The sequence below is a fragment of the Leptonychotes weddellii genome, chromosome 4 (genome assembly GCF_054177405.1).
Source record: "Leptonychotes weddellii isolate Sample4059 chromosome 4, ASM5417740v2, whole genome shotgun sequence".
NCBI classification, from domain to species: Eukaryota; Metazoa; Chordata; class Mammalia; order Carnivora; family Phocidae; genus Leptonychotes; species Leptonychotes weddellii.
In genome coordinates this window covers 106,883,345-106,896,984 of record NC_138372.1, presented here as the reverse complement: position 1 = coordinate 106,896,984, position 13,640 = coordinate 106,883,345, and the positions used below count along the sequence as shown (strand labels likewise).

At 38.5% G+C, this 13,640-nt stretch overlaps 1 protein-coding gene across 2 annotated transcripts in view; it reads left to right on the top strand.

The window, feature by feature from the left end:
* Positions 1–12,767, top strand: part of CA8 (carbonic anhydrase 8 (inactive)) — an 84,720-nt gene extending 71,953 nt beyond the window's left edge. For both annotated transcript variants that reach the window (XM_081816030.1, XM_081816029.1), the window contains one exon: positions 11,759–12,767. In XM_081816030.1, coding sequence (XP_081672156.1) covers positions 11,759–11,860 — 102 coding nt within the window. In that variant the 3' untranslated portion in view covers positions 11,861–12,767. The remainder of the gene's footprint in view (positions 1–11,758) is intronic.
* The last annotated feature ends 873 nt before the right edge of the window (positions 12,768–13,640 follow it).

Genomic DNA, 13,640 nt, shown 5'->3' with positions numbered 1-13,640 from the left:
AAGATATTGGTTGAAAAAGGGATAAAGAAAAATTCAAGAAAAAAAAATTGAAAAAATTAACTTTGAAAGACTAAGGAATAGGGGAAGAAAGCCATGAATTCTCTGCTGTATTCCCCTAGCGCTGGAGTTCTGCTGTTCTCATTGATCAGTAAACTTGGTCTTGGCTGGCTGTTCTTGCTGATCTTCTGGGGGAGGGGCCTGTTTCCATGGTTCCTAAATGTCTTTGCCGGAGGCGGAATTGCCCTGCCCCCGCTGGTTCCGGGCTAAGTAATCTGCTCAGGTTTGCTCTCTGGAGCATTTGTTCCCTGCAAATTTTCCGTACAGCATTGGAGGAAATGGCGGCCTCCCAATCTCTGCCCCAGAGGAGCCAAGAACTCGGGGCCCCACTCTTCAGTGAGCCCCAGAGAAAAGCAGTCCATCACTCCCGTCTCTCCAGTCTCCGTCTGCACTCCGTGCTCATCTGGCCTGTGACCGAGCGTTTTCTATCTCTGGCACACAACCCCGTGTGGAGTTTCCAACCCCAGCAGATCCCTCTGGTGCCCTCCCGCGCTGCTCCTCTCTGGGGAGAAAAGGGAGTCTCCCCAGATCTGCCACTTGTTGGGTCCCTGCTGGAAGAGCAGTGGCCCGACTGTGCCGCAGAGCCTGGTTTACGGCAACCCCGAGCTGAGAGCCCGCGCCTCAGCTCCGTCTCTGCAGCTGGCTTCCCTGCTCCAATACCTGGGAGCTCTGCTGCACTCAAGGACCCCCGGTCTTTCTGTGACCCCGAGGGTCCTGAGACCACACTGTCCCAGTGAGGGTTCCACCCCCAGCTTAGCCACTGGAGTGACATCCCTCAGCGGAGCTGACTTCTAGAAGTTTTTGTGCTCCGCTGCTCTATGACTTGCCTGTAGCAGCTGACAGAGGCCCCCTCCCCCATCTATCTTCCCGAATATCGCCTCGGATTCACTTCTCCGCACGTCCTACCTTCCAGAAAGTGGTCGCTTTTCTGTTCAGAGAGTTGCTGCTATTCTTTTCTTTGATCTCCTGTTGAGTGAGTAGGTGTTCAGAATGGTTTGATCCCTATCCAGCTGAATTCCTGGGACCAGACCAAATTTAGGTCTCCTACTCCTCTGCCATCTTGCTTCTCCCCCCTGGGGCTACTTCAGTTTAATTAAACATTCCAGTTAAAACTCATTTTGATAACATACAAAGCTAAAATAATCTAGACAATACCCAATATCTTGGGGCAGAATCTGATATCCTTTTAGGTAATGTGGAGGTTTCTCTGATCAAGAAATTTGCCACTAGGTAGGTAACACCTTCTCAAAATAAATTGTTAAAACAAGAAAACCACATTGGTTTTTGATGGGTCTGTTTTCCATTACAGTGCTTCTTTAACCGCCTTCAAAATTTCTGAATTCTTGTTGTAACTTTAGTGTTTAGAAACTCATAAAGGTCTTTAGGGCTTGTCTAAAGAAAATCTTTTTAGGACATCTTGGAAATACAGAGTTGAATTGGACCTGAAAAAGTTACTTAATCTGGTCATCTGTGGGAGGAGGTCTTCAACTCAGTTATTTCAGATGGCTGCTCCCCGTATCTATAAACAAGCAAACAGACCTTTGTTGTTGGAGAATATCTACTTCAGACTTTTTTTTTTCACTCCTGTATAATGCACAAAGGGGGAAAGAAGAAAACCTTTCATGAAAATAGTCTCTCTCTAAAGTGTTTACTGAATTTGGTATGCTATTTTGATAGTAATGTTTTTATGGTTTGCCATAAATAAATATTTTTTATTAATGTAACTGATTATATTCCAAAGTTACGTTTTTCTTCTGTTGGCAGCATTTGAGAATTCCTGTAACCTTTATGCTTCAGAGAAACTCATCTAGTCACTCATGTGAATGTTCATTCTGATTTTGGTACAAAATGATTCTCTAATGGTATCTTTTCTTTAAAGAATGATTATATTTAATGGGTCCCAGCAATAAAAATCACTGTAATGAATAAAAGATTGTAAATAAGAATAACAATGTTATTAATCATCTAAATTAGTTATGGCACATTCCTGTACCTGAAATAATGCTAAAATCCACATTTACTTGTAATTAGACGTAATACAAACCTTCTCTCATTGTAATAGTTGCCCAAATCCCAATTCAACTTAATTTCATTGACTTTGATTTCTGGACTAAAAGCATTAAGCTTGAACTAGTGAAAAATGTATAATATGTGCATTCAATTAAGAAGTAATTAGATACTCAATCACCCTTACAACACACCAGGGATTAGGGAAGAAAGAAGAAAAATGTGACTCACTGTAGTGTATAAAAGTTTTGTTAATTGGTTTACAGCTAATTGAGATTGAGGAAGTGTCAAAGTATCATAACATAGGTTTACTACTGAACAAACTTAAAAGCTAAGTTTAATGTTTTATGATACTTGGATGCAGAATAATGTAGAAATTACCAAGCTGTATGATTTATTTTAGAGTTCTGATTAAAGTTTATGTATTCATTCTAAGTTAAACATATTAGCGAGTGGTGGGAAGAAAAAGAATTGGGTGCTTTGTTATAGTTCAGACATGGTGCTATATTTTATCTCATTTAATCCCCACAACAATCCTGTGAGGCCTGTGTTTTGACTTAGATTTTAGAGATAAACCAAGGCTGAAAGAGGTTGAGTAACTCGGTCAAGGTCACAGCCAGTAAAGTACAGAGCAAGGATTCAGACCCAGGTAAGTTTAACTGCAAACCCGGAGCTCTTGTTACTGCACCACATTTCAAATAACAAAGGGCAGAAAGTTATGAAGTCCTTGTATATCTTTGCCTCCTTATCTCTTTTAGATAATTTCCTGGAAATGAGATTTCTGGGAAAAAACACGCATGTTTTCGTTTTTGGTAACATATGGCTAAAATACAGGGTTATGATAATAAGGGTTATGCTAATGATGCAGGCTGGCTGGGTTCCCGAGGACCCAGAGTGGGTCCTGCAGGACCAGCCAACATAGTCCTTGGCTTAGTGCAGGATACAAAGCAAACTCGAGCCAAGACGAAGTGAGAGCAGAGTTCACTGAGGACATAGAGTGAGTGCAGATACAGTGTCTCGGGGACTCGGAAAGGAGAGGAGAGTGAATCTCGTCGTTACTTGGGGTCTGGGGTTTTTACTGGGGATTGTGGTCTGGTGCACATGTCTTCTTAGACATCCAGGAACAAAGATGAGTGTTTAGATGTCCTCCGTAAGTCACGTGTGCCGTAGAGCCGGGGCTCTTGGTGAGTCAGTGGTCTTGGAAAACATAATGACCCTGCTTGGTCACTCCTAAGATGTTACCTATTTTGCTGAAGACTCCAAAGAAATCACTAACTCCTTGACCTCTGCAACGAGGACAGACATTATCTGTTACGTGAGGCATGTGGAAGGCAGGGGTATGGGTCCTAGCAAAAATAAAAGCAGAAGGAGCAAAACAAAACAAAACAAAAAAACCCCAGCTTTTCATGGGGTCCCTTTATGTATGTACGCTTGTACCATTGATCAGATATTTTATAGAAGTTGTTTCTGCCAATTTTTTTTTATCATTCAGTATACTTTCCACCTCTTTCTCATCTCTTTCCTCCTCGATTTCTTGAGATGTGTTCATCTTCCATCTACCTCTTGAAATTGCTGTGGCAAGAGTCGCCTTTGATTTCTTTCTTTTTTTGTTCTTTGTTCCCATGTGTCTAAATATGATACATGTTCATGACAAAATTCAAATAATACAGAACAAACTAAAGAAGAAGCAGTGATTTCTCAAACCCTCTGTGAGTGACGGCCGTCACCAGGACGTGAACATGAAGGCCCCACAACATAGTGGGGATGTCTCAGGTTCCATTTTGACTCCACCACTAATTAGTAATTAGTTGTGTGATCTTGAAAAAGTTACTAATTTCTCTAAGTTACTTTTTTCCTCAGTTAAGTCCATAAGTACCTCATAGTGTGATTGGGAAGATACAATGAGATAATGTAAAGGGCTTAACATGTTTTTGGTCCACGGTGTAGGTATTCAGTGAATACTTAAACTTTATTGTTATTTTTGTCCATTTGATCTCTCTTTATGCATTTATCTTCTATGGGATATGTAGACATAGAATGTTCCTTAGGGGATTATATTCAGGCTATTTTTCTTTTTCTTTCCTAAAATTTTTATTTTATTTTTTTATTTTAAAGTAATCTCTACACCCAACATGGGGCTTGAATTTACAACTCTGAGATCAAGAGTCACATGTTCTACTGACTGAGCCAGCCAGGCTACCCAGAGGAATTTTTTTTTTTTTTTTTAGGTAGGCTCTCTATCCAGTGTGGGGCTTGAACTCATAACTCCGTTGCATGCTCTACCAATTGAGGCAGGCAGGTGCCCCAGGCTATTTTTCTGTCAGTTTGATAATGTATCTTTTTATACCGTCGAGTAGATATATGCCATACTTTTAAATGATTGCCTTTTAAATAAGTTACCTTTAAGTATGTACCAAAACTTTATCGAGCTGTTCCTCTATTATTATTCATTTAGGTTATTTACAGTATTTTGCTATCAGTCATACTGTGGTTGATTTATGCAACTATTTCCTTAAAAATTTCTTAGTAATGAGTTACCAGGTCAGAGAGTTTCAATTATAGTACGTATATATGCAGATTGCTCTTCCCAGGAGTTGTATCCATTTATGCTTCCACTAACCACAGTTCTCCTCACCTTCACCACCATTAACTATTTTCAGATTTTTCATCCATGCTCATCTGACTAAAAAGGATAAAAATATGTTACGACATTGAATCTTGTGACTACATGGTTCTATTCCTGAAGTCCCTCTCCTGTTCCATCAACCTGCCTATTCATGAGCATCGCTCACAATGTTTATGGCATTTGTGTATGTTTCAGTGTTTGGTAGGACAAGATCCCTTACCTAGCCCCTCCTGCAGAATTTTCCTGGCTATTTTCTTCCCCCGTGGCACCTGCTCCCCCGCCGTTGTTTTCACATGCTTAATTCTTCCAGATAATCTATAGGGTCATTTTATCAGATGGGTTGAAATAAAGAGTAAAAGAAAGGGGGGGGTGTGAAAAGAGTTTGAGAAAAGAAAAAAAGAATCTTGTTAGAATATTTCATTTGGATTGCATTGAATATATAATTTTAAGGAGAATTGGTATCGAATCTTTCTATCAAGGAACAATGCATAGGTCGGTGCTTATTAAAAGTTTTTATGTTCTTCATTCATTGGATGGTTCTCTCTTGTCACGACTAGACTTATTACAGATGTGTGTGCACTTGGGCTCTAGAGTCAGCTTTGGGTGTGGCTTGATGGGGAACTTGGCATCACCACTTACTCCACAACTTGGGCAAGTTAATGATATACTCTGTGAGCCTCAGTGTCCTCATCTATGATGTAAAGATACTAAGAGTAATAACCTCCTAGAGATGTTATGAGGGCGAAATGAAATAAGGTAAAATGCACAGCGTGGTGCCTAGCTGAGGTTAGCGTTCAACAAATGTGAGCTATTACTATTATTGTTTTCTTTTTCTTTCTTTACTATTATTGTTACTGCTGTCATTATTGATTTTGATTAGTGTAATTTTCCATTATATTTTTCTATGGGTTAATATTTCTTCATTGAACAAATAATTGCTTAGGTTTGTCCTTGCCTTTCTTAACTGACCTTTCACATAGTTTCCAGTAACATTTTAGCTGATTATTTTGAATTTTTTAAACAGACCATGATCACATATGTAAATAATGACAGTCTTCTCCTTTCTAATTTCAATACTTACCACACCATATAGTACTTTCAGAATAATGTTAAATAATCTGGCACCCCTTTCTTATTTCTGATATGCTTTGATTTCTCTTTCCAAATACAATGGCATTTTCCTCACTCTTTTCTTTGAATCTTCAAATGCATTGGACACTCCTGACCTCTTCCTTTCTCTTCCTCCTTTCTCTCTTTCTTTCCTTCCTCATGACCTGATGTTATTAGTGGGTATGTTGGGGGGGAAAAAGGTGGCCATGCATCCTTGTTTGTCATGGAAGGACATTTATTTTTAGCCTTCTGTTTTGTGTATGGTGGCATTCTAGGGGCTGTGTGAAAATAAGAACATAATCAGACATATATAGACTCTCCCTAAAGGGGCTTACAGCCTAATGTTGGTAGTAAATCAGGTACATGGCTAATTCCAAATTAAAACAGCATATAAAAACTCCCCCAGGAAAGTGTTCTTTTAGTGTACAGGACAAAGAGACCATTCTGAGAGAGAGAATCCTCATGTATAACATATTCCTATTTCTTTTTTTTTTTTTTTTAAGATTTTAGTTATTTGAGAGAGCCAGAGAGAGAGCACGAGCAGGGGGAGAGGCAAAGGGAGGGGCAGAGGGAGAAGCAGGCTTCCTGCTGAGCAGGGAGCCTGACGCAGGGCTCAATCCCAGGACCCTGGGATCATGAACTGAGCTGAAGGCAGATGCTTAACTGACTGAACCACCCAGGCACCCCCCTCCCTATTTCTTAAAAGATTCTTATTTTGGAGATTTTACCCTGAATTATCTTACTTAAGGAGAGAAGTTTTAATGTGTTATCAGTGAGCTGAGCCAGACTAACACTTAGGTCAGTCCTGAGACCTGCAGTGACCTCTGAGAAGTAGGGCACGTGGGCATGCGTGCCTTTTTATTATTTTATTATGTTTTTTTTTTAATTTTACGTGCTAGTTTATTTTTGATAGCTTTTCAGGAAATTCTCCCAGTAGTGATTTGATTTGCACTCATTCCCTAGGGTCTCTTCATGGAAGGTAATTTAAGGTTCAGAAATACATGTGAAAGATAGCATCTGTTACAATTATACTGAAATACCAGATGATTTAGAGGACTTCTTAGGATATGGCCATACTTCAGGGTCTCGTTATGAACAGTGATCATCGTATAACAGAACATTCTTTTTTAGAGTTAAGCTTTCTTATTTTTTATATATACATAAATGGGTATTTGAAGGAAGTCCCAAAGGGGAGCAGGGAGCAAGTCAGTCTGATTGCCTTTGTATATTGAAAGTATCATTTCTTTAGATGGCTTTTCTGAATAAATATATATTCTGATTATCAAGTAATATAGTTATGGTAGAAACTTGAGAAAATACACAAATGTATAAAAAAGAACTTTTGTATCACATAATGGTAATCCATTGATTGTAGGCAATTAATTTTGTTTTCCACCACAAATTGCATTAAAATAACAGGAAAGGTTTTTGTGTGTGTGTGTGTGTGTTTTTAAGTGCACAAACCTCCAAGGATAGAGAAAACAAAAGAGACAGCAGCAAAAATATTTTGGAAGCTGGAAGCAGATGGTTGTGAGGTGACAGACTTAGCAGATGTGAGGAACAAGCCTGTTTACGTGATAATCTCTCAAAATCTCAGGAATTGGTGGCAACAGATAATCTCTAGAAGTTGGAGTGAGAGGAGGCTGGAATCCTGTGTAGTTGTTAAAAGCTGATGAAGAGAGAATCTGCCTATTAGGGGACCTAGGTGCAATTGAGTATCAGGATACCTCTCTGAAAAATAGGATAATTAAATAATATCCTCATGTCTTGTGTTTGCTCCTCCCCGACTTGGCCTCCAGGACACTGGCAGAAAGGCCTCTACTCTCTAGACTGGGGGCTGGAAGGGTCTTTCTGGAGAATCTGAGGAACCCCAGGGACTTCTTAATGAAATGGCCCAGCTGGTACTTCTATGGTGAAGGCAGGACAGATAAATAAGTGCCTTCTGTGTGCTCGGAGCCTCCACTCTGGATTTTTGTTGTGGTGGTGGTGGTGTTTTTATGGTGGTGGTTCCCATTCTTAGGTATGAACAGTTACAGACATTTGAAGAAGGCATATAATACATAAGAACCCAAAACAAATAGAAGAAGGCAAGATATAAGAAATAAATACTTAGGAAAAGTTCAAAAAAGTGATCATATCTTCAGAGAGGTAAGGGAAGAGATTGCAACCATGAAACAGGAACTGGATGCTGTGAAGAAAAGGAATATTCTAAAAAGCTTTTGGAAACCGAAAACATGATAGCAGAAATGAAAAATTCTATAGTAGAATCAGAAAGCAGAACTGAAATTTCTTAGAAAATAGAGCAAAACCAGGAGATAAATAAGAAAATTGGAGAACCCACGCAGGAGGTCCATTGTCCAAATAATCAGAAAACGAGAAAGAGAACAGAGAAAATGGAGGAGAGGAAGCAGCAACAAAATCATTTAAACATTTTCTCAGGACTCACGGACATACATTTACAGTTTGAAAGGACCCATTGAATTTCCAGCACGGTTGATCGAAATGCAAGGCACTACCATTGTGAAATTCCTAGACACGGAGGGAGGAATTACAGGGAGAAAAAACATTGAAAGAACCTGAAATTTGAACATCAGACTAATAGCAACACTGGAAGCCAAATGTCAAGCATGAATTCTGAGTGAAAATTACAACTGATCTAGAATTTTTTACCCAGTCAAACTTACAGTAGTCATTTTTAAATATCAAGATCATTGAAGATTATTTCCTAGGAAGCTACTAGAAGATATGCGTCACCAAAATGGGGAAAACAGATGGGGAATTTGGGAACCAGGAGATCCGGCAAAGGAGATGCCCAGAATGTTTGTGAAGTAGGGTTGTAGGGATGGAGTCATGAGTCCAGATGTGAGCAAATGAGAAGGTTCTAGAAATTGATTGTATGATATGCCTTTAACTTCCTGAGTGTCAGAGGATTGGGAGGTAGTTTTGGATTCAGTACATAGAAAACTAAGGTGGAAAAACCCCAAGATAATCACAGTTATTCACTCCAGAAGGGGAAAAGAAGTGCAGGAAGAAAATGATACATTAATACACATAATTCAGCTCTGGATAAGATTTACATCATCACAATAATGGGAAGAATAGAATAGAAACTGATCCAGCCATAGTTACTACATAACCGTATTGGAAGGATGGAGTGAAGGAAGGGTTTATATGCATGTGGGTGGTGTGTGTGTGTGTGGCGGGGAGGGGGGGGTGTCTGACAGGAGGAAGGAAGGTCAAATCTTCATTCTCCGTGGGGAAAGTCAAGAGACAATACTAAAAATGGAAAAGGAGTAATACAATTACACTATTTAGCTCTTTGGTGTAAATGAAATAATCAGTTAAAAGAGTTGAGGAAATTGGTGGCATAAGAGACAGGGACCTGCTAGTTTTCATAAGAAACATTCTAAAACTATTTAACCCTTTATGTGAATGTGTAATTTTGATACAAATTTTTAAAAATTAAAATTATATAATGAAGTTGTCCCTGTCATTTTGTTATACTTTTTAATGTATGTACACACACACACACACACACACACACACACACACTTGATTTTCTTGGAGTGCTTGCTATGGGCCAGATATTGCATTGGACCTTGGGAACACAGTGCAAATGAGATCAAGTGTAATTTCCTTCCATGAAAACTTTCTCTGAAATTCTGAAAAGTAAATTTTGAACACATGCTATGGAAAATAATAGGCCATAGGATAGTTCAACTTTCAGCTCGTGAGATGTCTGTAGAATCAACCGAAATCCTCACTAGTAGCTCAATTATGTGCCTGCGACTCACTGTTGTCACCTTTTATCTGTTGTCCTGTTACATTCTCACACAACCCTATGAAGGTTCTATCTGGTTCTGCTATCATCCGAAGCTCAGAAGGGGCGAGTAGATTGCTTAAAATCTCACAGCAAGTTGGTGGCAGAGCTGGGATTTGAACCTTGGTCTCCCTGATTCCAAATCCATACCGCAGATTGCAATCGATTGAAATATTTTCCCAGGTAACTTGTTCTCTGCAGTGAACAAGATCAAGCATCCATCTTTGGGGGGAGCTAACATAAAGATCATCCTCACAGTGCCTTGTTGAGGAGAATAAGCCCAACAAGCAGGGGGCATTATTATCTTTAGTTTCTTCTTGAGGGAGATTTTAGCAGAGTACCTAAATTTACCAGGAAGAGTCCACACTCTGATAGACCAGAATTCACTTAGCATCTGTTGAGAACCATTTACATCAGACCCTTAGAACTTCAAAATGAACGAGACACCAACGGGCATGTGCATCTCTTGCACTCTGGGTGTATGAACATTCAGTGTTAAAATGCTTTGTGTTAAGACCTGAATTTGTTATGATTAGGGAGACTGCATATTAACTATCTTTTGTTTAATTGGTATTTTGGACCATGATAGTTTAATTTTTAGAATGGCTTCATATATTCTTAAGATGAAATTTCGTTACTCTGGTAAACTTGGAATATATATTCCTGTCGACTAGCCTTTTCCAAAAGTGTTCTGCGGAGCCATTAAGATACCCATTAAGATGTTTGTTAAGTCAAGAGCTGATAGTCTACAAATTTGGAGAATCCTGAATATCATAACCTCCTTTAGGAGATTTACAGTGCACATTAGCATGTTAGGTGGTTTTGTATATAAGAACTCTGAGGTGGTTTTACATATAAGAACCATATGTTACTGTATTTAACCAGAGTTTCCAGTTTTGTTTTGTTTTTTTTGAACACGGATTCATTTTTCCAACTAATTTTTACTTATGTGGAACACATTTTAGGTAATGGGGGACTCCAGGTTATTTTTCTTTTGCAGAAAATGTATACATCATGACCTTTAGGCTCCTTTTAGCTCTGAAATGCTGTGGCTTCACAATTTTGATTATCAGTTTCATTTGAGACACTTTGACTTAAAATTTGCTTGGTTATAATTGTCAAATATATACACAAAGTCCTATTTTACCTTTGAAGTTCTATCTGAGATCTTAAAGATTTGATTAGGACTATATCTTCTTTGAAATGTAGTTTGGAAAAATATACCCCACATTACAAATACTTTCTAATAAATTGTTCCAGAAATTGCATGTATCTGTATGCACATATGCATATGTGGGCAGACACGTGTATGTGGGTATGTATAATACATCCATACACACATAGCCTATGTGGACATTTTTCAAGTACTCTATTGTGTCCTACTCTATACTTGATTAAGGAAGGAAGTCATTTAATTGCTGCAGTGAATATCCCGACACAAAATCTTCATATGACTGGATGGTGTATCTGTACAGTAAGCTTCTAGGAATATAATTTCAGGTCAGAAAGTATATGCATCTGAATTTTAATAGGTATTTATTGTCCAAAAGAGTGGACCTGTTAATGTGCAGCACCTATATGAAAGTTGGTTTTGCCACTCCCATCGCTGGCAACATGAATAGATGTTATTGAACTAAAATCTTAGCTGGTTTTTTTTTCCTAAATGGGAAATTCACTCTCTCAAAAAAGACTATGTGTCATGTATTATTTTGTATTTATTATTTATCCATTTACTTAATAGAATTGCAAAGTTATTTGGGGGCTAGCAAGAAGTGGTCTTTGTGTGCAAGCAGTTACCATCTGTGATTAATATACAGGAAGTTAATGACAATAACTTAAAGCTGAATTTTATTATTAAACATGGTACAGAAATGTTTAGTAGTTCAAGCATTTACTTCTGTTGAAAATACTTCTGTGAAATTTTGCACTAGTAGATTCTGCCACAGAAATAAAATGATGGTAGACTTTATGGGAAAATTGCAGAGATGACAAACTTGAGCGTGAAGATATTTGTGAAATTTCCACATTTTCTTATGAAATCTTGTTCTCACTGTCTCTTGTGGGACTGCAAAAAAGACTTTTCGGTCTGCTGTGGAGGGATGTCAGTAACATAACTGATTCATTCTTTTTGCCTCAAGGAGGAAGACAATGATCCTATAGTGCCCTTCGATGAGAAACGGAAACTTTTGAGCTGCAGCTACAGTTTATCCTCAAAGCCTGCATTGTTTGTCTTCATCTAATCCAGCTTTGATGGACATCTGTGACAGTTGCCTCTACACATGCTCTAATGAAATATTAGAAATGGCTGTACCTTCAAAAGAAACCCAATATTCTATATTCACACCACTGCTGCTAGGACTCAGATTTTTGCACATACTGTTTATTGCTTATGTGTAGAAGAAATGAAACTAGTTTTCAGAGTTGTTATTAATATGAATATATATCATGCATTAATACTGAGACAGGAAAAATACACTCCCAGTGTTAGCGATCCTTCATTTCCTGTCTCTGAGAGAAAATTCACTCATTCAGAGAATAATGTAATTCTTGATAATAAATAAGAGTTTTGATCAGGAACAGCATACGGCTTGAAAATGGAATGTGAAGGATTAGTAAAAGTCATATCTCATGTTGTTTCTCAGCCCTCATGCCACAATTAATGTCAGGCTGGTTATTATACAAAACAATTTGGGAGTTAATGCAAGAACTAAATCACTTTATATATTTCTCAAAGGATCAAGTTGAATGTATGAATCTAATTGTATTTATTTGACATATTAGAAGCTCTGGTTTCTAGGAGTTTGAGAAAGGCATAAAAATAGGATTAAAAGTAAGTGGGTACAACATGCCAGAAAATAGCTTTATTTTCCATGATAGAAACATAAATTTAATAGTATCCTATAATAACTTAGTGTTGTACATTTTGTAAGACCTTAAAATATTTTATTCTATGGATTTTACTTTAGTATGTTGAGACATTGCTTTCCAAGATAATCAACAATATATTTTAATTAATTTTAAGTGCTACTGGCAAATGTAAGCATATGCTTAGAAGCAGTTAGATGTGACAGAATGAAATAATTTATGTAAAGCAGTAGAGTGCCTGGCACAAAGCAAGTACTCAATAAATGTTATTTGTTGTTATAATTATTGTAAAACTAAAGACTTCATAGTCCTAATTTGGAGGGATTTGGGGATGCACAATGTCTAAGTTAGAAATCATACAGGTGCAAGAAGTATGTGTTGGGTAGATTTTAGATATTAGATGTGTTGGGTAGAGGCTGTAATAACGAAAGCATTAAATACAAATAAAAATCACACCGAGTATCCCTGAAAATGGCAGCAAAGGAAGATCCTGGTAGAGCCTTGTGCAGGGAGAGAAAGGATGGGCATGGCAGCAGAGTGAGGAAAAGCGTGGGGGCTTGTGAAGGTTTGGGGTCTGCCCTGAGCCCCGCACCACAGGAGGGCAGCATTGGACAGAGCCTCTAAGAAGTGGAGAGAAGCCCTGGATTCTTCTTTCTGTAGTTTCTCCTATGCAAAAATGAAGAAATGGCAAAGCATGGTTGCAAAAACTGTAGCATATTTAAAGACTTCTCTCTTCTCGACTAAAACATGCCACACACGCCTAACATGGGTTGTAGGTGTTGCCTCATTAGTAGTTGACATCTAAAGATGACCTCCGAAGATTTCATTTTCTTGTGGATGAGAAGCCAGTCAAAAGGCGCCCTGGCACTCTTGGTAGAGCCTGTGTTTGGGTCCTGAAAGCAGGGTGCAGGTACCCAGCCTCTGCCCCTGATGCCGTTGGTACTGAGCAGCTAGGGGATCGTCTTGGACTTAACTTCTGCTGCTTCCTGTAGTCTCCAACCATCTGTCCCTGAAAAACACAAAATAAACATAACAATTCAAATGACCTGTAGGGAAATATCTAGTTGCCCATATTTCCCCCTCCAATGTTTTTTAATTGAAGCAATCAAATTTATTTACCATCTATGTTTTGAGTCAAAAGACTGACATGAACTA